The 20,351-nt window shown below is 45.4% G+C and overlaps 1 protein-coding gene across 3 annotated transcripts; it reads left to right on the forward strand.

Moving 5' to 3' along the window:
• Window positions 1-495: 495 nt before the first annotated feature.
• On the forward strand, window positions 496-19,981 carry TRIM16 (tripartite motif containing 16). Of its 3 annotated transcripts, XM_071210311.1 has the most exons (7): window positions 3,260-3,277; window positions 5,613-5,716; window positions 6,269-6,364; window positions 9,115-9,348; window positions 13,017-13,182; window positions 13,652-13,747; window positions 16,841-17,565. In XM_071210311.1, exons 2-7 carry the CDS (start codon window positions 5,642-5,644, stop codon window positions 17,422-17,424), a joined length of 1,251 nt encoding a protein of 416 aa, XP_071066412.1. In that variant the 5' UTR covers window positions 3,260-3,277; window positions 5,613-5,641; the 3' UTR covers window positions 17,425-17,565. The 3 variants fall into 3 exon arrangements, with proteins under 3 accessions (XP_004469074.2, XP_071066412.1, XP_004469075.1); XM_004469017.5 differs by lacking the exons at window positions 3,260-3,277; window positions 5,613-5,716 and adding an exon at window positions 496-1,073 and having other exon boundaries at window positions 16,841-19,981; XM_004469018.5 differs by lacking the exon at window positions 3,260-3,277 and having other exon boundaries at window positions 5,597-5,716.
• Window positions 19,982-20,351: the final 370 nt, after the last annotated feature.

Consider the following 20,351-nt stretch of genomic DNA (forward strand, 5'->3'; position numbering starts at 1 on the left):
CATAGTTAGTGGTAATAGTCTGATGATATTATCTCATAATCTCTAACGAATGTTCCACAGCAGTGTGGTGTGTTGGTGGAGGTTGTTGTATGGGAATTCTACACAAATGCATGATTGTTTTGTAAGTTCACAACCTCCGTAATAAAAACATATTTAAAAAAAAAAAGGAAAAAGCTGAGCATGTTGAACCACATAAAGCAAGAATGAATTGCAGCAGAGTACAAGAACCTCCAGTCCTTTCCAGGGCAGCCACAGACACTCATGGTCTCCAGCAGAGCCAGTGGGGTACAAATGATCCCTTAAGAGTGGGAGTTCGGGGGCTGACCCGAGGCGGGACCTGAGCCCGGGAGGAGAGGTGCTCAGCCCAGTGCTCAGCTGAGTCACGGAGCTGCCTTGTTGTCACTGCAGCTGGCTGCCGTCCAGCCCTGAGCAAGACCAGTGAGTAACCGAGTTTCCTCCGGGAGGGAGGAAACAGTTAAAATCCTGCAACGCTGCAGTCTCCTAGGCGTGGCTCTTTTGTGTGACTTGGGCTGCCCAGTTCCTGGGCCGAAGAGGCTGAGGAAGGACAGCCTGGGACAGCCTTCCAGATGGCTGAGCTGGACCTGATGGCCCCAGGGCCGCTGCCCCGGGTCACCGCGCACACCCTGGCCCCTCTCAGTCCAGACTCCCTGCCGGCAAGCCCGGAGGGAGAAGACAGGGCCCCCCTGGGGAGCCCCGAGGGGCAATGCGGTGACTCTGCAGAGCAGGGGGCTCCCGGTGATGGGGGCGAGGCGGGGATCCCCTGTGACTTCTGCCTGGGGACCAGCAGGGTGAGGGCGGTGAAATCCTGCTTGACGTGCATGGTGAATTACTGCGAGGAGCACCTGCGGCCGCACCAGGAGAACAGCAAGCTGCACGGCCACCAGTTGACCGAGCCCGTGAGGGACTGCCACCTGCACACCTGCCGCGCCCACCACAGCCCGCTGGTGGCCTTCTGCCGGCGGGAACTTCAGTGCATCTGCGAGCAGTGCGGGCAGGGCGAGCACAGGGGCCACGCCTCTGTCCCCCTGGACACAGCCCGCCGGGACGTGGAGGTGAGTGCCTGGGGTCCCCGAGGAGGGCCGGGAGATGCTGCGCCCAGGGAGAGGCTGGGCCGCTGGGTGGCTCCTGGGTCTGCCCTCCGCACTGCTGTGCCCCGAGCTCACTTCTCTAAGGACTTCGGCCTTCATATCAGGCTGTTACCCTGGTGTAAATATCTGTGGCACTTTGCATTGGAACTCTGTCCCCATCTCAGCCCAACCTGACCTGCTCTCTCTCTGTGTCCACGTCTCCCCACACTTGCTCGTTTGTTCACCAACAGTGAACAAAACATGAGATTTGACAGAATGTCAAGAGAAAAGAATTCAACCTGTCTCCTACTTTCTCCTTTTCCCCAACAAATGACCCATAGAAAGCGCCACTCTAGAGGTACTGGTGTGAAACTCAAGGGCTTGGAAACAGCGACTTGACACTTACAGACAGGTGTAATATCAAGTGTGGCTTAATGTAGGGAAACATACCAGTTCCTCACCAGATGGAGGACTCAGGAGAGGAGGAGAAACCCTATGAGTCTAACCTGTAACTATATTTCCACTGGAAAAGGAAACTGTTTCCAGAACAATGGACTGTTCTTTGCCCTAAAGCTGACACCTTGAGAAATTCTTGGGGATTGGTAAAACTTTCTCACACTTTGACTTCCCTGACACTTTTTTTTTTCAACTGAGAAGTGCTGTGGGCTTTTGTCCCATAGTCATACTCAGGGCCCTTCTCTTTCGGCACAGAACACAGCCGGCAGACCCTCCCCAACTCCTTGGCCCACCATACCTGGGCAGCAAAGGAAACGGGTCTCTGGGAAGGAGGATCTTTTGGATGGTTTGCTCTCCAGGACCTGTCCTCCAGTTGATTCTATCTAGTGTTCATGGGAACTGTTCTGGAAAGCTCTGTATTCCAGAAGTCAGTGAGTCACTGTTTCCGGCTTGTGAAGCCACTTGCAGCTGTGTCCAGCTTCTCAAGGGTCAGGCAATGCTTCCGTCGGGAGAGCGGGTCCCTGCCATTTCATTTCCCTCCTTCTGTAAACCACAAAGAGGCACTGTATCAACAGAGGGACAGATAAAGAATAAAACTCCTGATACTTGAGGACAGGAGCACTTACTGATCATTACTATGTGCTAAATGCACTGCCTGGATTTTTCACACCGTCTCTTCACAGAACTCTATGAGGTGGGGACTTTCATTATCTCTGCCACCTTGTTCAAGTTCATACAATGGACTAAGTCATGAAATAATGAATGGAAGCCCGTGGAAAGCCAGGCTACTAGAGGAACATGAGTGAAGGACCCCAAGAGCACAGGGTTATGACCTCACTTTCATTTCTGGCTCCAAAACCTGCCACACATATGTCAGCAGAGATGTTAGAATAGAGCATCTCTCCTTGGAAGTGATATATGAATTTTATTATTTTTATCTAGAAAACTTATATGCGTACACGTTAAAAACCACCTCCATCAAACATTACAATAGACAACACCAGGAAAAGCAGGTCTCCCTCCTTAGAGGCAAACATTATCTATAACTTCCTGTGTTTCTTTTAAAAAATGCTCCATGACTGTGCCAGAATAGTGACAAACTGAATTTTAAACATAGGATGCCTGGTGGGTATAAAGCCTTAGGGTCGTTGTCATTCTGAACCAGGGAGAGTCATACAGAGCATGTCCAGAAGCCCAAATTCAGATATCCTAGAACTGAGCTGTGCAAGGTAAAATAAGGACACATGGGCAAAGGACTCTAGGGCAGTTGTTTTTATTTTGTTTGTTTTTGGGGCCAGAAAGCGATCATGAGTACAGGCCTGACAGCCCAGATTCTTGGTGATGGCCCCATTTCACAACCTTCTGCTTCCTGGCAGGCGTAAGAGAGCTCTTGCCATTTCACCCTGATTTCAGCTGTTTACCCTGTAAATGTAGTTACACTCCTGGGGACTCCTCTAAATCTTAGGAGCTGTAAGATTTCTCACAGGGAACTCAAGAGACTAACTCAGAGCACATGGTACATTGATGAGGCTACAGTTTCTTCCAGGGTTACTTGATAAGGGTTATCAGCCCTAACGTTGGCCCAGCTTGCGGGAGTTACTAGCTGAAGGTCACCTTGGACCGTGTTAAAGGTTAATAATTACTACGGCAGGCATGTTGTGTGTAGGAAATTGCAAATGGCGGGAGACGCCAGGAGGAAACCAAGCAGATGAGATCTACTTAGGGTGTACAAGGTAAGCCATACGAGCCCTTTCTTACGCTCCCAGGGTTCCTAGTTATGTCTGTAGGCAAAAACTCTGTTTGGATTTTGAGAGGAGGGTGTTTCTGATTAATTATTTATCCTACCCTGCTGGGATTCCAGAGCCTAGCTCTTCCCAATGGGGATCTTTATACTTCCCTTTGCCTAGGCCAGCTCCTGAGGACGCTTCCCTTTTAAGAGCAGCTGGTCTTGTCTGGAAGCTGCTCAGTCCTCTCCCCTGCTCTGAGGCTCAGGCTGGCTGCCCTGGAAATGAGACCATGTGTGTGGGTGTCTGTGTGGTAAAATTGAGATTCCTTCTGTGACCCACTTTTTTTGTTTGTTCTTACACCTGGTTCATTCCCGTTCTTCTTGAAGCTTCTCAAAATGACCGAGTGCTTACAATGGGTAAATGCCAGACTACATTGTGTCGCTTGAACTCTAATCAGCAAGCCAATGCACATGCCAGGCTCAGTGGCATGCCAAAGTGTTGGTACAATGCAACCATTGCATGTTCAAAAGAGGGAGAGGTCACCAGCTGGTGAGAGATCAGGACAGGTGTCCTGGAGAAGGAAAGATCTGAGCTGGGTGGGGCCCTGTCTTGAGTCTTTGAAATCCACATGCGCCAGGCCAAGACATTTGACCTCTGTCTCAATATTGGTTCCAGAAAGTTCTGGGCTGGATGCTGAATTAGGGGACAATCCCTAGCAGGAGTCCTGGTGTCTGAGAGCAGAGAGTTTTCATGCTTGTTTGGGGAACAGTTAACCGGCATTGTTTGCCACCCGTGTGCTGGTGGCCAGATGGATGATTTGAGGCCCCTTGGGGAAAGAATTTTTTCTAGGGAACTCTGAAGAATGTCTAGCATTCAGTATTACATAATTTGTTTTTTGTTAGCTATTCTGTCAGGTTGTAAAGTCTTTCAAGAGCAGGGAGTGTGTGTTATTTGCCTGGACTGGCATGTAGGAGGATGAAATGACCGACGATGAAATTAGGATGGGACACTGGTTCTACTAAATGCAAACTCACCAGACAAACCAACATAACATGGTCAGAAATTTGAAGGAACTGATACCATCTGGAATTTTCTTCTCTCTTCTTTTCCTATTTGCATCTCTATCCTAACCCCTAGACACCAAGCTCTCCATGCAACATTCACCCTGTAGACGGAGAAGGAACATGTTTATGCGGCTCTGTCCTAGAGGAGAGGAAGCTAAATGATGTGTCCCCGTTCATGAGCCAGCAAGTGTCAGGTCTTCTGCCCTAAGATATTATGCCCTTGCACACCATTTGCCATTGCCTTGCTGAAATAGACTGGGCGTACTGTGCCCTTAGATCTGTGGCTGTCTGTGCTTGTGAGCATCATGGTCCTGCTTCTAGCCTGAGATGTGTATATGGAACCCTGAAGCCATGGACTCAGGCACCCCACCATTTTCCCAGAACAGGAATAACTGGAGATACTGGTCTACCAAAGTGGCCCAACCTTTTGTTGTAATTGGGAGTGCCTGCCCTTGGGGTGACTCACTCGGGGAGGTCTCCACTGGGTAGTGAGGAGTCCTTTTCTCCTTTTATGGCAGTCTAGAGACAGCGAAGAGAAGCCCCTTTCCTGAAACCCCCTTGCTGAATACTCTCTGGGTGTGTCCCCAGAGCTTGGGTCATCCTGAGTGGACTACAAGAGCACACATGCTGCTTAGGCGCCATGCCACATGAGCCCGTTGCTAGGGTGTGCTTTGTGTGCCTTCCATCACCTTAACCAAGCGGTTCATGTTCCCTGCCCCACGGAATGGGTCACCTTGTAGCACGATTGCCTCTAAACAGGCCAGGCCGCCCCCTCCCCCACTCCACTCCTGAGCTTTCAGGGGTGGGAGGTCCCTGGGGCTCCCTCTGCTCCATGTCCCAGAACCTCAGAACCTCAGCAAATGTCACCTGCTCTACGGAGAGTGTCTCAGGAGGGGAGTTCCCTGCCTGCTGCTTCCTCTGCTGGAGGGACTGGAATTCCCCCTCCACCACCCTGGCTTCAGGGCCAGAAGGGAGGGATCCTTAATTTATGCTGTCTGAGTTTCACTAGGCATGATGACTCACAGTTTCTAATTCAGACTTTAGCTATTAAAGGCACTTAAAGGTATTTTTTTTTCTTTTCTATTTTGCTATCTCTTGTCCTCGCAGAAGCAGGAAAGTGACAGGAACTTTTGATGTTTAAATTGGGCTCAGCTCTGTGCCTTGGCATGCTCCTTGGCGGAAAGTGCTGAGTGAGTCTGGGAGGCGGGAGTGATGCGTGGCAGTGGGGTCAAAGCAGGCCATCCTGAGCTTCTCAGGCAAGCTGTGCCTGCCTGCAGGAGAGGATGGAGGATGGAGGGTAACGACAATGATGACCATGAACACGGCCGTGATCTTAATCGTGACAACCACTGGGATTTATGGAACGTTTACAACCTGCCAGGTACTAAACCAACTCCTCAGTTAACATGCAATAACCTTATAAAGCAGACACTTCATTTATCCTCAGTTCACAGGAGAAGAGATGGAAGTTTAGAGAAACAAAGTAAACTTGTTCAAGACTCAGCTGCGAGGTGGGAAAATTGGGACCCCAACCTGGCCACCTGGCTTAGTGCCATGCTATTCTGAGTTTTGGATCTGGGGGTCAGACTGGCCAGGTTCAAATCCATTGATTAATTGTCTGACCTTGGATAATTATCTCAGTTTTGTCACCTATAAAATGGAGATCATGGTTATATCTACCTAACATGGTTGTTGTAAGGATACTGTGAGGTCTTGCTGAGTTCTGCCCTAGGTGGATGCCAGCACACAGTTTACCTCTTGATCTCTGCTTAGGGCACTGTAGACTGGTGTCTAGAGAGGAACTTCTGGGTCAGACTCTCCTTTTCATGGAAGAAGGTCTGGGAACTCAGTGATGAACTGTGCCATTGCCCTTCGGGGAACTTCTGTGTGAGCTATGCTGCTTCCCCTGAGAATTCTTCTTTCTTCTTCTCAGGCTGAACTTCGGTGTGCCCAGTTAGACCTGGAACGGAGACTCAAGTTGAATGAAAATGCCATCGCCAGGCTCCAAGCCAACCACAAATCCGTCTTGGTAAGGCTGGTCTGGATGACAGTGTTCAGCACACAGGGGCAGCTAGGCCCCCCAGGGGTTGTGGGTTTGGTGCTGTAAGCCACAGGCTCCTGGGATTTCTCAGCAAATGGAAACTGTTGATTCAGTCCACTACATCATGGGGTAGCCTCACTTTGCTGTCATGATTTGTTACAGCTGCCCAGTGATCTACTTTTTTAGACAAATCGATTTTAGTGATACATATTAATAGAGCATACAATCCATCCAAAGTGTACAACCAGTTGTGTCTGGTATAATCACATTACTGTGCATTCATCACTTCATGATTTACTTTTTGATAATATAGAGTAGAACCAAGACTCTTCTTGTAATACAGCATTCTTATTTTTCAGCATTTGCTAATAATAAACTGTCTGTGTATAGCGGGGATATACGGGACATCTCTATATTTTGCGCATTTTTTCCCTAAAGACTGCTCTAAAATATAAAGCCTATTAATAAATAATAGCAGAGGGTCCCTATTTCCAGGCAGGTGAGAAGAGGGAGAGAGCGAGGGTCCCTGGGAGCAGGTGTGCTGGTCTGGTTGACCCATGTAGGGCCCAGGTGATTTCCCTGGACCTCAGGTCTTCAGTCTTCAGGCAGTACTTGAGTGCTGGGTCTGAAGGTGTGAAGGGCTGGGATGGTCTTTGCTGCCTTAGCTTTGGGGTAACTGTCCTTGGAAGGAAGGCCAGGTCTTAGGAGAAGTGACAGGTGGCAAGCTGTCCCAGAAAAACCTTCTGATTCCAAAACTTTGTTTCTTAAAGGGGCTGCCCAAATGGCCTCCCTTGCTGCCCTTTTTCTCAACACCACCATCGGTCTTTAGGCTGGTCATGGTTTGGGCTTGAGGAATTTGGAGAAAATTCCCCATCTATCCTCCCCCTTAATTCCATAACCACAGTTTATTTGCCTCCAACTTTGTCCGGCTGTCCCAGCCTCAAGGAAACCAATAGACGATGGAAGAGTGGCCAAAAAATGATGCAGTAGGGAGGTTATACATTTCTTTCCATCTGGCTTCCTTTCTCCTGTTAATTTGTCTCTCTTCCATCAGATTGTAGACTGGTCAGGTACTGGGCATTCCTGTGTGGTTGCAATCCAGGGCCCTGGACCGAGCTGGAGTCTTCAGCCAAGTACAGTCCCTCCTAGCTGCTGCCTTCACTTCTTCTTCCCATCTCCCTTCAAACCTCAAGGCTCCCACTTGCCCTGGGCCCAGAGACCCATTGTTTTGGGGGCCTCTCCATGCCCGGACCCCCTCATTTGTCTGGGTCTGTTCTCCCTTCCTCGCTCCTTTCCCTATCCATCTTCTACCAGGGGGGCGAGTCTGTTTCCTTGACTCTCTTTGGTGCTCTGGACATCCAGGCTTGAGCTTTACTCTTGGGATGAAACATGAAACAGATTTCACCTGAATGGGCTGCTCAGAGCACTCTTGGATGGGATGAGGTTGGGTGGGAACCACAGGGGAGGCTGAGGCAGGCAGAGAATGGGTTCAAGGTTGTGGGCTGGAGGTGAAAGGGGCATGAACAAAGGATATAATATAACAAAGACCTTTATATTAAGTTTAATGAGATCTTTAGTGCCTGTACAGTGAGGATGAGACCGTACCTATCAGAGAGAGCTGTCAACACCGAACCTTAAAAACTGCTATAGAGAAGAGGACAACATTTAAAACTTGGACTGACTTTGCACATACAATATCAATTGGAGGCATTTATAAAAGTTGTTGATGGGTGAAGCATCCCACTTGTGTAAATCATTACTGTTTATTGCATTGCTTTGGTTTTCTATTTTATTTGAATGTAGCATTCTGCTCCACATAGTTCTGCTCTTCCTGCTCCTGCTTGGGTGCTGGGCTCATCCACATCCACCCTCGATAATGTGAAGACCTTATAACCGGTAGAAGACACCATGGCTCTCATGGTCAGTTTGACCAGATACTAAGAAATGTGAGGGAAAGCTAGCTCATGCTGCTGATTTGTTTAAAAAAAAATTAAATTATTAATTTACTATGGCAAATAGAGCTATGAAGTAAACTGAATCCTTGAGCTGTTTAGGGTAGGAAAATTGATTTCAGGAGCCTGAATCCCAGCCCCAGACTGTCAGAGCTGGAAGAGATCCCAGAGACTTATAATTTACTTTCCCATCAAATGGAGCCTTGGTTGAAGGATGGGTAAAAAAGGGTGCACACCCTGGAGAACAAATCCCTTTCCCAGGAACCCAGAATTCATATCAGAATAAAAGCTTTCTTTCACAATTGAAAATTGCTTTCTAATTTACATGTTTCTCAGGTTTATATATAAAAAATTTTTATTGTGATGACATACACAGCTGAAATTTTCCCATTCTAACCATTTCCAGGGGTACAATTCAGTAGTATTAATTACATTTACAATATTGTGCTACCATTATCTATATCCATTACCCCAACTTTCTCATCACCTCAAACAGAAACTCTGCACCCCTTAAGCAATAACTCTGTCTTTCCCTTACCCCCTCGGCCCCTGGTAGTCCATAAATGGTGTTCTGCCTCTTTGAATTTGCTTATTTCAGATACTGTATGTGACTGAGGTCATACAATATTTGTCCTTTTATGTCTGGCTTATTTCACTCAGCTTGATGTCTCCATGGTTCATCCATGTAGCAGCATGCATCCACATTTTCTTTATCATTTTTGTCTGCTGAGCTTTGATAAGGTTATTGCTAATGAGTTCTTGGCTGCCTGCTTGCCCTGCCCCCAGGTGTCTGTCTCAGAGGTGAAGGTGGTGGCCGAGGAGAAGTTTGGGGAACTCCTTGCTGCTGTGAGGAAAGCCCAGGCTGACGTGATGCTCTTCCTGGAAGAGAAGGAGCAAGCTGCTCTGAGCCAGGCCAATGGCATCAAGGCCCACCTGGAGCACAGGAGCATGGAGATGGAGAAGAGCCAGCAGGAGCTGGAGAAGATGGCCACCATCAGCAACACCGTCCTGTTCCTAGAGGTAGGCGTGGGAGGTGGAAGAGGAGGCACCTGCGCTCATCTGGGCCCATGCCAGAAACTGGGGCATAAAGTGAATAACGACCTTGTCCTTGTCCTCAAAAGCCAGCTTGATGGAGGCAACCAGTGGAATCTCTCTGTGCCAAGTGGGGTGCCCAGGGTGCTGTGGAAACAGAGAGAAGCAGGTCTTGACTCAGCAGAATGAAGGAGAGGTTGGGAAGACTTCCCAGAGGGGGGAGGCTGGAGCCAGGTTTTGCCTTTCCTTTACTGGAATGTGATCCCAAGGGGTTACTGAGGAGGACCAGCCTTTTCGCAGAAGCTGTTCCATCTGGGTATGAGCCTGGGTGTCTGGACCAAAATCCCAGTCACTGATAGACCAAGAGCAGTAGGAAGGCCTCGGACCCTAACCCTCTAAAGAGTTTTTTCCTGAATGATGGTGTCCAAATACCTTCTCCATCAGTATCTCCAAACAGCCACCATGTGGGCTGCCCAGGGTGGACTTGATTCTTTGGAAACATTCCAAAGAAATGACAGGCTTCTTTTTTCTAAATAAAAGCCGGTTGATTGACAAAACAAAGGAGAAGTATGTTTCAGATAGAGGGAACAGCATTGCCAAGGCAGAGAGGTTTGAGAAGGCACAACTGATCTGGGGAACTAATGTACTTTGCAAGGGTGGAGCCCAGGATGCCAGGCAGGCATCTGGGTAGGGGACATGTTTGTTTGAGATCCTGAAGTCACAGAAGCCAATGCAGGGCTTTAAGAGGAGGTGGGGAGTGATCAGATCAGAACGTTTTATCAATCCCTCTGGCAATAGTATGGGGGCTTGCCTGCCAGGGATGAGACGGGAGATCTGCTGCCTCTCAGAGGGAGCCGTGTGGGTTGGAGGAATTAAGGAAGTCTTCTCAGAGGAGATGGGACTTTTCATTGCAGTGCGTTATTACATATGAAGCGATACACCTTTAACCTGAGGGTTGAAAAATATATAATCTTGCAGGGCTGGAACACTATGTTGGGCATAAGTTCCACCATCCTGGGTCTGTCACCAAATAGCTCTGTGATTTTTGGCAAGTCGCTTAACCTCTCTGGGTCTCAAATTCCTCACTTATCAAAGGAACAGGTTGGAATAAGTCATTTTCAAGGCTCCTTCCAGCTCTAATATGTATAAACAAAAACAATTTTTCCTGATTGAGTTTTTAAAACTTACTGACAGAGTGTTTCTCTTTCTTTTATTTCCTTTACTGTTCATTAGCAAAACAAAGAAAATCTTAATAAAAACTAGGCTTCCTATATTACGGGTTTCTGCAAGACATCTTGTCCGAAGAGTATATAAGCAAGTTCCCTTTATTTTCTTCCCCCTTTTATAACTTCATTTTAAACACAAAGAACTTTAATAAGTATAAAATGTATTTTAGAATAAGATAACTCATTTATCTATTTTGGTGAAAGATGACTTGTTTTTCCCTAAATTGTTTGCAAGCTGAATTGACACCATTTATTAAATAATGCATCCTTTCCCCCACTGGTTGAAATTTCTAATTTTATCATGTATAGTACTAAATCTATATACAATATTAAAATGTTTATCCATCTTTCTCCCTGTCAACTCTCTGGTTTTAGACTTTTTCTTCTTTTCCACTGATCCATCCATTGTTGTACAACTGTTTTAATTACTAAATTTTCTACTGCACCCTGTCTGCTTTTCAAAGCTCCAATGATATTTGAATTTTATTACTATCTTACTTCTGAAAGCAATCGTTCCTGATCATTGTGTTGTTTTAAAATTTAAGTGGTTTAATGTGTCTATGTGAAAATGTGTTTCAAGCTCTAATGCATAGATTAAGAATTATAGGAAACCATTTGTTGAATTGAATTGAAAAGGAAAAGGCAGCATACCTGTTGAGAGGCATGCTTGTGGATCTTCGGAATGCTGCCGCCAGCTCCTCTATTTCATGCTATGGCTTGTTTTTAAAATACCTAAGAAAAGTACTGATGGAAAGAACAGGGCAAGACTCTTACTTCCTATTGGTGATTGAATCCTGTTCCCCACAGAAGATATATTCAAGCCTTTATCTGCATTCCTGTGAGTCTGAATCCATTTGTAAATAAGTCCTTTGAAGATGTTATTATTATTAAGGTGTGGGCTCATTTATGAATAGGATCTTTGAAGATCCTATTTAGATGAGGCCAAATTGAATCAGGGTGGACCTTAACCCATATGACTGGAGTCCCTAGAAGCAAAGGAAATTTGGATGCGGTCAGTGGAAGCCAGAAATCAGAAGCCAGAGAATGAGTTAAATGACCATGAGACAGAGGCAGAGATGTAACCAAGGAGCCCCAAGGACTGTGGCAAGCCAGTGCCAGAGTGCTACAGACTCTGGGAGAAAGCATGGTCTGCTGAGACCTTGAGTTTGGACTTGTAGCCTCCAGAACCACAAGATAATACATTCCTGTTGTTTATGCTACCCATTTGAAAGTATTTGTCATAGCAGCCCTGGAAAACTAGGACATTTAATTGGCATGTTGGCATAAAATGTGCTCTTGTTCTTTGGCTCCCACTCAGGGCTGTGCATTAGAGCTGTTCATGAGCATCCAGTATCTCCTGATTTCTATCAGTCTTTCCCAGCGTAAAAAATAAGTGATTGCTATTCTGTGTTGTCAGACCCCAGGCTGGGCACTTTGCATACACTTTCTTTGTGGTCTACACATTACTGTCAACCCCATTTTACCAGTACAGAAACTGACCTAATGAGAAAAGAAAACTGTTTTTAATTCCCTGGCTGCTAAAACAAATACCATGTAATACCATGATCAGGAATTTATTGGCTCACAGTTCTGAGGCCTGGAGAAATTCAGACTCAAGGTGTCATCAAAGCAATGCTTTCTCCCAGAAGATTGGCCTTCCAGGGCTGCCGGCTGGTGATCCTTAGTCCTTGGCTTTTCTACCATATGTCAATGTGCATGGTAGCCTCTCCTGGCTCCTCCTTTCTCTTCCATTAACTTCTAGTTTCTGGGCTTTCTCTCCCTCTCTCTGTGGCCTTCCCTATAAGGCCTTCAGCAATAGGATTGAGACCCATCCTGAGTGAGCTGGGCCACACCTTAACTGAAGTGACCTCATCAAAAGGTACGACGTACAATGGCTTCATACCCACAGGAGTGGATTGGGATTAAGAACATGTTTTTCTGGAGGTACCTAGCTCTACGCCACCACACAGTCCAGTTTAAGAAATTGAGAGGAAAACGGACTTTGGCCCAGTGGTTAGGGCGTCCGTCTACCATATGGGAGGTCCGCGGTTCAAACCCCGGGCCTCCTCGACCCGTGTGGAGCTGGCCATGCGCAGTGCTGATGCGCGCAAGGAGTGCCGTGCCACGCAAGGGTGTCCCCTGCGTGGGGGAGTCCCCACGCGCACTTGCGCCCCCGAGGAAAGCCGCCCAGCGTGAAAAGAAAGTGCAGCCTGCCCAGGAATGGCGCCGCCCACACTTCCTGTGCCGCTGATGACAACAGAAGCGGACAAAGAAACAAAAGCAGACAAAGAAACAAGACGCAACAAATAGACACCAAGAACAGACAACCAGGGGAGGGGGGGAAATTAAATAAATAAATAAATCTTTAAAAAAAAAAAAAAAAGAAATTGAGAAACTCATCCAATTTCTGCCATATCTCCTGTTCTGCAGGAATACTGCAAGTTTAAGAACACCGAGGATAGCGCCTTCCCTAGCGTGTACATCGGACTCAAGGATAAACTCTCGGGTATAAGAAAGGTCATCACAGACTCCACTGTGCACATAGTCCAGCTGCTGCAGAACTATAAGGAAAAGCTCCAAGAGTTTGCCAAGGAAGGTGAGAAGCTTCCCGGGCCATTGGCTGTGGGATGTGTCTCTTGGAGGGGGCAGGAGAGGGCAAGGAGAGGGAGGGCAAAATCAGAAGCAATGTCTCATTTTTCAAAGCCGTCCTTCAGCTGGACCATGTTACCAATGGACACGTATCTTGACGGCTTTATTTTACAGTTGAGAAGATGAGCTGGGCACATTCCTGGCAATTGGCTGGCATTTCTAAGACTAGCTTCTTGGGTCTCTGATGCCTGTAGCTTTAAGTGAAATCCAAGTCAGTCTTGGGTCTTTGAAAGCTTATTTTGCTTCGTCAGTGAGAGAAATGTGATCCACTGAGCATGGGTCTCTGACACATTGCTAGTTTCTCGGCCCTGCTTCTCCCAGGAAACCCTAGGAAGGGCTGCTGGGAAGTCCTGCCTCCTTTTAGGTTCTCCTGATCACCCAGACAGGTGTGCATTCACAACTCTTTGATTTTCTAGAGGAGTATGACATCAGAACTCAAGTGTCTGCCGTCGTTCAGCGTAAATATTGGACCTCAAAACCTGAGCCCAGCAGCAGAAAAGAGTTCCTCCAGTGTAAGTTGTGGTGAATGGTTTCCTCTTCCCTAGTTTTTGATATCAGTGTATTGATACTTTACTGAAGCAAGAACTGCCATCTTTTATATAGGTTTCAGATTCTTGCAACCTCCTATTTAACCCTAAATGATTCACTTTAAAATTTTTTTAATAAAAAAAATTTAACTTCAAAGTTTGAAATAATTTCAGATTTACAAAAAGTTGAAAAACAGAACAAAGAATTCCCACATACCTTTCATCCAGCATCCCCATATGTTAACACCTTACATAGCCACAGCGCATGAATCAAAATCAGCACATTAACACTGATGCAATGCTTTTAACTCATCTACAGAATTTGTTCAAACTTCACCAACTCTTCCACCGATTTCTTTTTCTGACCCAGAGTCAATCCAGATGGTTTCACGACCCCTTAGTCTCCTCAAATCTGGGAAGTCCCTCAGCCTTTCTTTGTCTTTCCATGACCTTGATACTTCTGAAGAATTCTGGGCAGTTGATGAATGATATACTTTTGAGTCTGGTTTGGTCAGAATTGCATAACCCCAATCCTGTCATCATGTGGTATTGATCTGGTCTGTTAGCATTATTAAAAACACTGTATTCCTAATTAGTATATTATAATCAACACATCCACAAGGCTTCATTTCCCAGGAGAGGAAGGACGGCATCTGTGTAGGCAGTGCTCATTTTCAGGATATTTGGCTAATCCATCTTTTTGGAACATGCTGTTGAGTCTTGCTTCTGTTTGGTTTCTGGAGGTGGCCACAGGCTGTCCTAACTTCTGGACTCCTTTTCTTCCTGCTCATTACATGGGGCCTCAGGTTCAGATGATTGTCTGCTGTTTTATTTCTTAGTTCTTCTTGGCTTCCCCACGGTTTCCTTTATTTATTCTTTCCTGCCTCCTGGCAGAAGTGCATCTGCATAACAAAATAAGAAACCAAATACTTTTTAATTGTAACATTAAAATAAAAACTAAACATATCCTATCATAATCCCTCTTTTTGTATTACAAACGTCTTTTTTTCATGTGGAAGGAGAAGTTTACCTCTTCTGAGTATGATTATGACTGCATAACCATTTATTGACTCAGATTGTTCCCATTGTCAAAGTTCTGCTGCTCAAATTGCCAGCTTGGCCACTGGGTACCACTTTCCAGCTGGTCTCTCTCTCCTTCAAGCACTGCCCTTGACATTCTTAAAAGCATCATTGCTTTCTGGCTCTGACAGAATATTCCAGACCAATCCTGGTTCTTTTTTTGCCCCAAAACATAGAATCACCTACCCTCTAAGGAGACTGGATCTAATTAGAGGAAGAAAAAATTATGGCTCAAAATCCAGGTGCTAATCATTACCAAAATTAGTGGTGGGCAAAAATGTCACTGCTGTTGTTCTTGGGTGGGCTATTAATAACACAGAGCTGCCCCATATAAGCCTTTTTAAGGCAACAATTCACTCACTTTTCCTTTTTAACCTATTATGTTGGGTGTCCTTTTCTTCCAGGATGTAGTCTCATTGACCACTAAGAATTTCTTTTAGTTTGTAAGTCAATTTAAGCACAAAAAAGTGAATGAAGCATGCATTTCACTTCTTTTCAAAACTAAACAATGTAGTGTTTTCACAGACCACTGGTGAAACTGTGTTTTAACAATTAAAAAAAAAAAAAAGAATTTCTTTTACCCTATATTTAATGTGGGGTTTTCACTAGACACCTCAAAAGAGTCCTGCCTAAGTAACAGGTCTAGAGAGAGGATGTTCTGAAAATGCCTTCAAAGGCAGTGCCTCGGAGAACCAAACATTCAGTCAAAAATAGGGCTTTTGGAAAGCTTAAGGGGGGTGTCCCTCAGCAATCTCAGTAGAAGTCCAAGGTTGAGAAGGGCTTATCTCAAAGAGATTTGTGGTAGTAGTTTCTGTCTTATGGAGAAAAACCCCACTAAGATCCATAGGAGACATCATAATTACTCTTACATAGACACAAAGAAGGCTGAAAGTCTCAAGGTATATATATTTTTTATCACGAGAGGTTTTTTAAGCTTTAATAAGCTAATGTATCACTGAACATCTTTGCTGTGCTAGGACCTCGGGATAGATTGAGTCCTACACAAAATGTGGAGCTTATAGATTAGGAGGGAAGACAAGCCTTATAAAGAAATGCATCAGTGCGATTTGGTGCTGGCTTAGATAGGACTTGAAACCTGGGACTGGAGAGAAGAAGGTAGAAGCCACAAGACTTGCTTCTGCTTCTACATGTGGAAAGGGGCAAGAGGGAGATGAAGGCAAAAGAGATGTCAAAACAGACTTTCTGATTTTAACTTGAGCACCTAGGTATGTGGAGGTGCTATTCTTTGGGATGAGGGAATTTGGAAGAGAAATACATTTGGGGGTATGTTCAAGAATTCACCATACTAAATAATGGTCGAATATTGGAAAAAAAAAAAAAGAACAAATGAAATCAAGATGAGTGCTCTTTCCTAAAACCCTTGCTGATTCTGGGTAGAACAGTGCCTGAATTTCCACGTATATTTGTTGAATGAATGAATGAATAAATGAGTGAATGGATGAATATTATCTCTTGAGTCGGGTCATCAAATAATCCAGTAAATGTCAAGAAGTTTGAACTTCAGAAAGTAAGCAAATGGAATGACTCTTTCTGTTTTCTGATTTTCACCCACCTAGTCTTTTTAATTTTTAAAAAATTTTTTGTGGGTTTACAGAATAATCGTGCATAAAATACAGGCTTCGCATATGCTGCTCCATTATTAATGCCTTGCATTGGGGTGGAACTTTTGCTACAATTGATAAAAACACATCTTTATTATAATTGTGCCATTAACCAGAGTCCATGGTCCAACTTCGGGTTCAGTTTGTGTGGTGCAGTTCCATGGATTTTAATTTTTTCATTTTTTGTCCTGTGACCACATACCCAACCTAACCACCTAACCCACCTACTCTTACTAGTGGAACAAGAAGTGTCCTGGGTAAACTAAGACCAGGGCGATTGCTATTTTCTCAGGCTTTGGGGGCCTACTGGGTTGAAAGCGTTCTCTATCAGCTGTCAGTTCCTGACCCTGTCCCCTTGCCTTTCGCACCTTCCCAGACGCCTGTGACATCACGTTGGACCCAGACACGGCGCACAGGTACCTCCGGCTCCAGGAGGACAACCGCAAGGTCACCAACACCACGCCCTGGGAGCACCCCTACCCCGACCTGCCCAGCAGGTTCGTGCACTGGAGGCAGGTGCTGTCCCAGCAGAGCCTGTACCTGAACAGGTACTATTTCGAGGTGGAGATCTTGGGTCCCGGCACCTACGTTGGCCTGACCTACAAGGGCATCGACCGGCAAGGGGAGGAGCGCAACAGCTGCATTTCCGGAAACAACTTCTCCTGGAGCCTCCATTGGAACGGGAAGGAGTTCACAGCCTGGCACAGTGACACGGAGACCCCACTCAAGGCCAGTCCTTTCCGGAGGCTCGGGGTCTACATCGACTTCCCGGGAGGGACCCTCTCCTTCTTTGGCGTAGAGCCTGACGCCATGACTCTGGTTCACAAGTTCGACTGCAAGTTTTCGGAGCCCGTCTACCCGGCCTTCTGGCTTTCCAAGAAGGAGAACGCCATCCGCATTGTGGACCTGGGTGAGGAACCGGAGACGATATCGTCGTCCTCAAAGGAGGCTGCGCCCTAGATGCCCGGAGCTGTAGCCCAGACCTTGGCCAACCACAGAGATGGGGCAGCAGCTTGCATTTTAAGGGTGACTCATGGATAGGAATAACTGGGGCTTTCAAGCGGCCAGGAGTGGTAGCTGGTTTCTTAAACCATGAGGGTCCGTGGCTGAGGAGGAGGGGTCTTGGGCTGCTACATGTCCCACCCCCCTTTTTAAGAGCTAACTGGGGATTGAAGCCAGACCTCTTATGTGGGAAGCAGGCACTCAGCCACGGAGCTGCAGCCGCTCCCCAGAGCTACTCCCTTTTGCTCCATGCGGTGCTGGTTTCTAGAAGTCAGCAGCCATTCTCAGGAGCTTCCTCCAAGAGAGGCCTCAGTCCCCCTCATCCTCTTCCAGTGATATCCTCCTGTCTGCTCAGGTGTACGTCACACTGTGCCCAGAACTGGTAACCAAGAATCTTCAGAGTGACTAAAAAGCTTGTGCAATAATCATAATAAATTGCTAACTTTATGGGGCATTTTCTATATGCCGGACACTGTTTGAGTGCCTCTTGTGCAGTGACTTATAGAATCCACATGATGGTGGAGTTGCTTGTATCCTCCCATTTTGCAGATAGGAAAACTGTGATCCAGTTGCCTAATGCCACAAGGTCACATGGTGAGCGTTTGGCAGAACTTGGATTCGAGTTTGATCTTTCAACCACTTTACAATACTGTCTCCCTCATTAGGTCATGGATATTGCATATAAGGAAAAAAACCTACCTGCTGAGTTATATGTCATCCAACTACAGAGTCTTAAACCTACCTCTTAGAATTTGCAGATCTCTCTGCAGGCATGGCATCTGATAGAGCTCGCTACCTCGCAAAGTAGCTCATTCTGCTTTTGGACAATAAGGATTACAGGAAAATTCTGATATGAGCCCAAACCTTAGCCCCTTGACTTCTGGGGACAGATCCCATTTCTCTCTTTTAATGTCACACGGACTGGGTAGACTTGCCTGAGTTTTTATGAAAAGGGAAATTCTTCAAATAATACTTCTAGGGAAGACACGGTGGTCCATTTGCTTAATGTCACGAGGTCACATGGTGAGTGGCAAAGCTTGGATTCAAGTTTGATCTTTTAACCACCACAACCATGATCTTCCTGGAAGAATTCTTATTTTTCATGGCAAAGTTTTCCTTTTCCCTCATGGTTTCCAGATCTTTCATCCCACCGACAATTTCATCCTTCTTTTAGTAAATGGACTCCCTAAGAGTAAGAGCTCATGTTCACCAAGTGTTTAGTCAGATTACAAACTGTCTTTCAGTGGGTTTCTGAGGACATAACCTGAAGCTCCAGGCTGGGCTTCTCCAAATATAATTTGAGAGTCTTTCCTGATGACTTGTGTCAAGCCTGGTCTTTCCCTCCTCTACCAATCTGATAACCCTAATTCGAGATTATATGACTTTAGCATCAGTTGTCTTGTTTCCAGGGATCCCATCTTATTTATGTGTCTGAGGATTTCTGCAGGGTAGGATTTAAAAATTTTTTACCTGAATTTCATCACATCATTGCTGCTCGTGAGATCATTTTGATTCATAATTCTGCATCCAAGCTTAGCTCCCCTTCCTAGTTTTATGTCACCCACAGAATTGGTAACCATTTCCTCTCAAGTCTTAAGCTTTTTAATAAAAATATTGGATAATATTGGGCCAAACAGAGAGTCTTGCAGCACTCACTCAATACTTTTTGGGCTTAGGTTCAATAAGTTACACACTGGTAGACCGTGCAATAATGTCGTCCACCTTTTGGCCCTTTATTCATAGGCCATGATAAAAGACTTTTTCAATGTTTGGCAGAAACCAAGATATACTCTGTCTGCATTTCCTTGATTACTTGCCCAGTAATGGTTTCAACAGAGAAAATGAGGCCTGCCTTGCCTGCCTTGTTTTTATTTAACCCTTGTGGGTTGTTGGTGGTGGTCATGTTCTTTTCTCAGAGACGATTGGATAAACCATTTTAGAGTTCTGCTACAAGTTAACATTGGGTTTACTAAGTGTGTTGCTTCCAGAATGGAATTTATTATTCTTTTTGAAAATCAAGACAATTGGCCTGTTCCCTAATTTCTGAAAGTGTACTGTCTGGTTTGCAGTCACACTGGTAAATTTCATCATGAATTGTCATATTTTAGGCCAGAGTACTTGAATTCATATAAAAGGAAACTTTCATGTGTCTTTTACTTATCATGAACTTCATTTCCCTGTTAGCTCTCTTTGTCCAATAGTTTTAAGTTTCAAGACCTCTCTTCTTGATGTAAAAGAGAGAAGCAAAATAAGAGTTGGGTATATTTGCTTTCCCTCTGTCAGTGCCTCAAGCACTGAGTAGATCTATCTTTTTTTTTTTAAATTGGTCTGAAAACTAAAAATAGCCTAAAACAAACAAAAAAATTTTTTTTAAAAGGAAAGTGGAAAAGGGAACAATAGCCCATTTTATATTCCTTGTGTGTTTTCCCCAAGCCTGGTGTCATTCCTCTGTATTTTCCCTCTTTATCTCTTCTTCCATTGTGGAGACTCATTTTGAATAAACATCTGAACTTTAGTGCCAGATTGTTTTGTCCCACTACTAGATATGTGTGGTTGCAGAGTCAAATGTCATTTTAGCTACAGAATAATTGATTCTTGCCTCTTCTCTTGGAAATCTCAAGTACATGTGGCATACTCTTCCAAGGATCTTATAAATTCTGAATAAATTCCCATGTTTTTCCAAGAGTCATAATGAAATGACAAGCTGTCAGCACTGACTGAACCCCAGAGCTTTGCTCTTTCCATCCTGGCAATGACTGTCCTAAAATCACATGAATCCAACTACTGTGCCAGGTGCTATCTGAAAGGGTGGCCTAGAAGATAACTAGCTGTATCTTTTGATAACAAGAAGTTTATTTAAATTGAAGTGAATGCACTAAATAGGA

Source organism: Dasypus novemcinctus, chromosome 21 (assembly GCF_030445035.2).
Source record: "Dasypus novemcinctus isolate mDasNov1 chromosome 21, mDasNov1.1.hap2, whole genome shotgun sequence".
NCBI classification, from domain to species: domain Eukaryota; kingdom Metazoa; phylum Chordata; class Mammalia; order Cingulata; family Dasypodidae; genus Dasypus; species Dasypus novemcinctus.

What these genes read in the sequence shown, in the direction of transcription:
- TRIM16 (XM_004469017.5), top strand. Translation starts at nt 588, where the DNA reads ATGGCTGAGCTGGACCTGATGGCCCCAGGGCCGCTGCCCCGGGTCACC. An exon ending in CAGCCCGCCGGGACGTGGAG is followed by an intron (nt 1,074 to 6,268) that starts GTGAGTGCCTGG and finishes TCTTCTTCTCAG; the next exon opens with GCTGAACTTCGGTGTGCCCA. An exon ending in CAGAAAAGAGTTCCTCCAGT is followed by an intron (nt 13,748 to 16,840) that starts GTAAGTTGTGGT and finishes GCACCTTCCCAG; the next exon opens with ACGCCTGTGACATCACGTTG.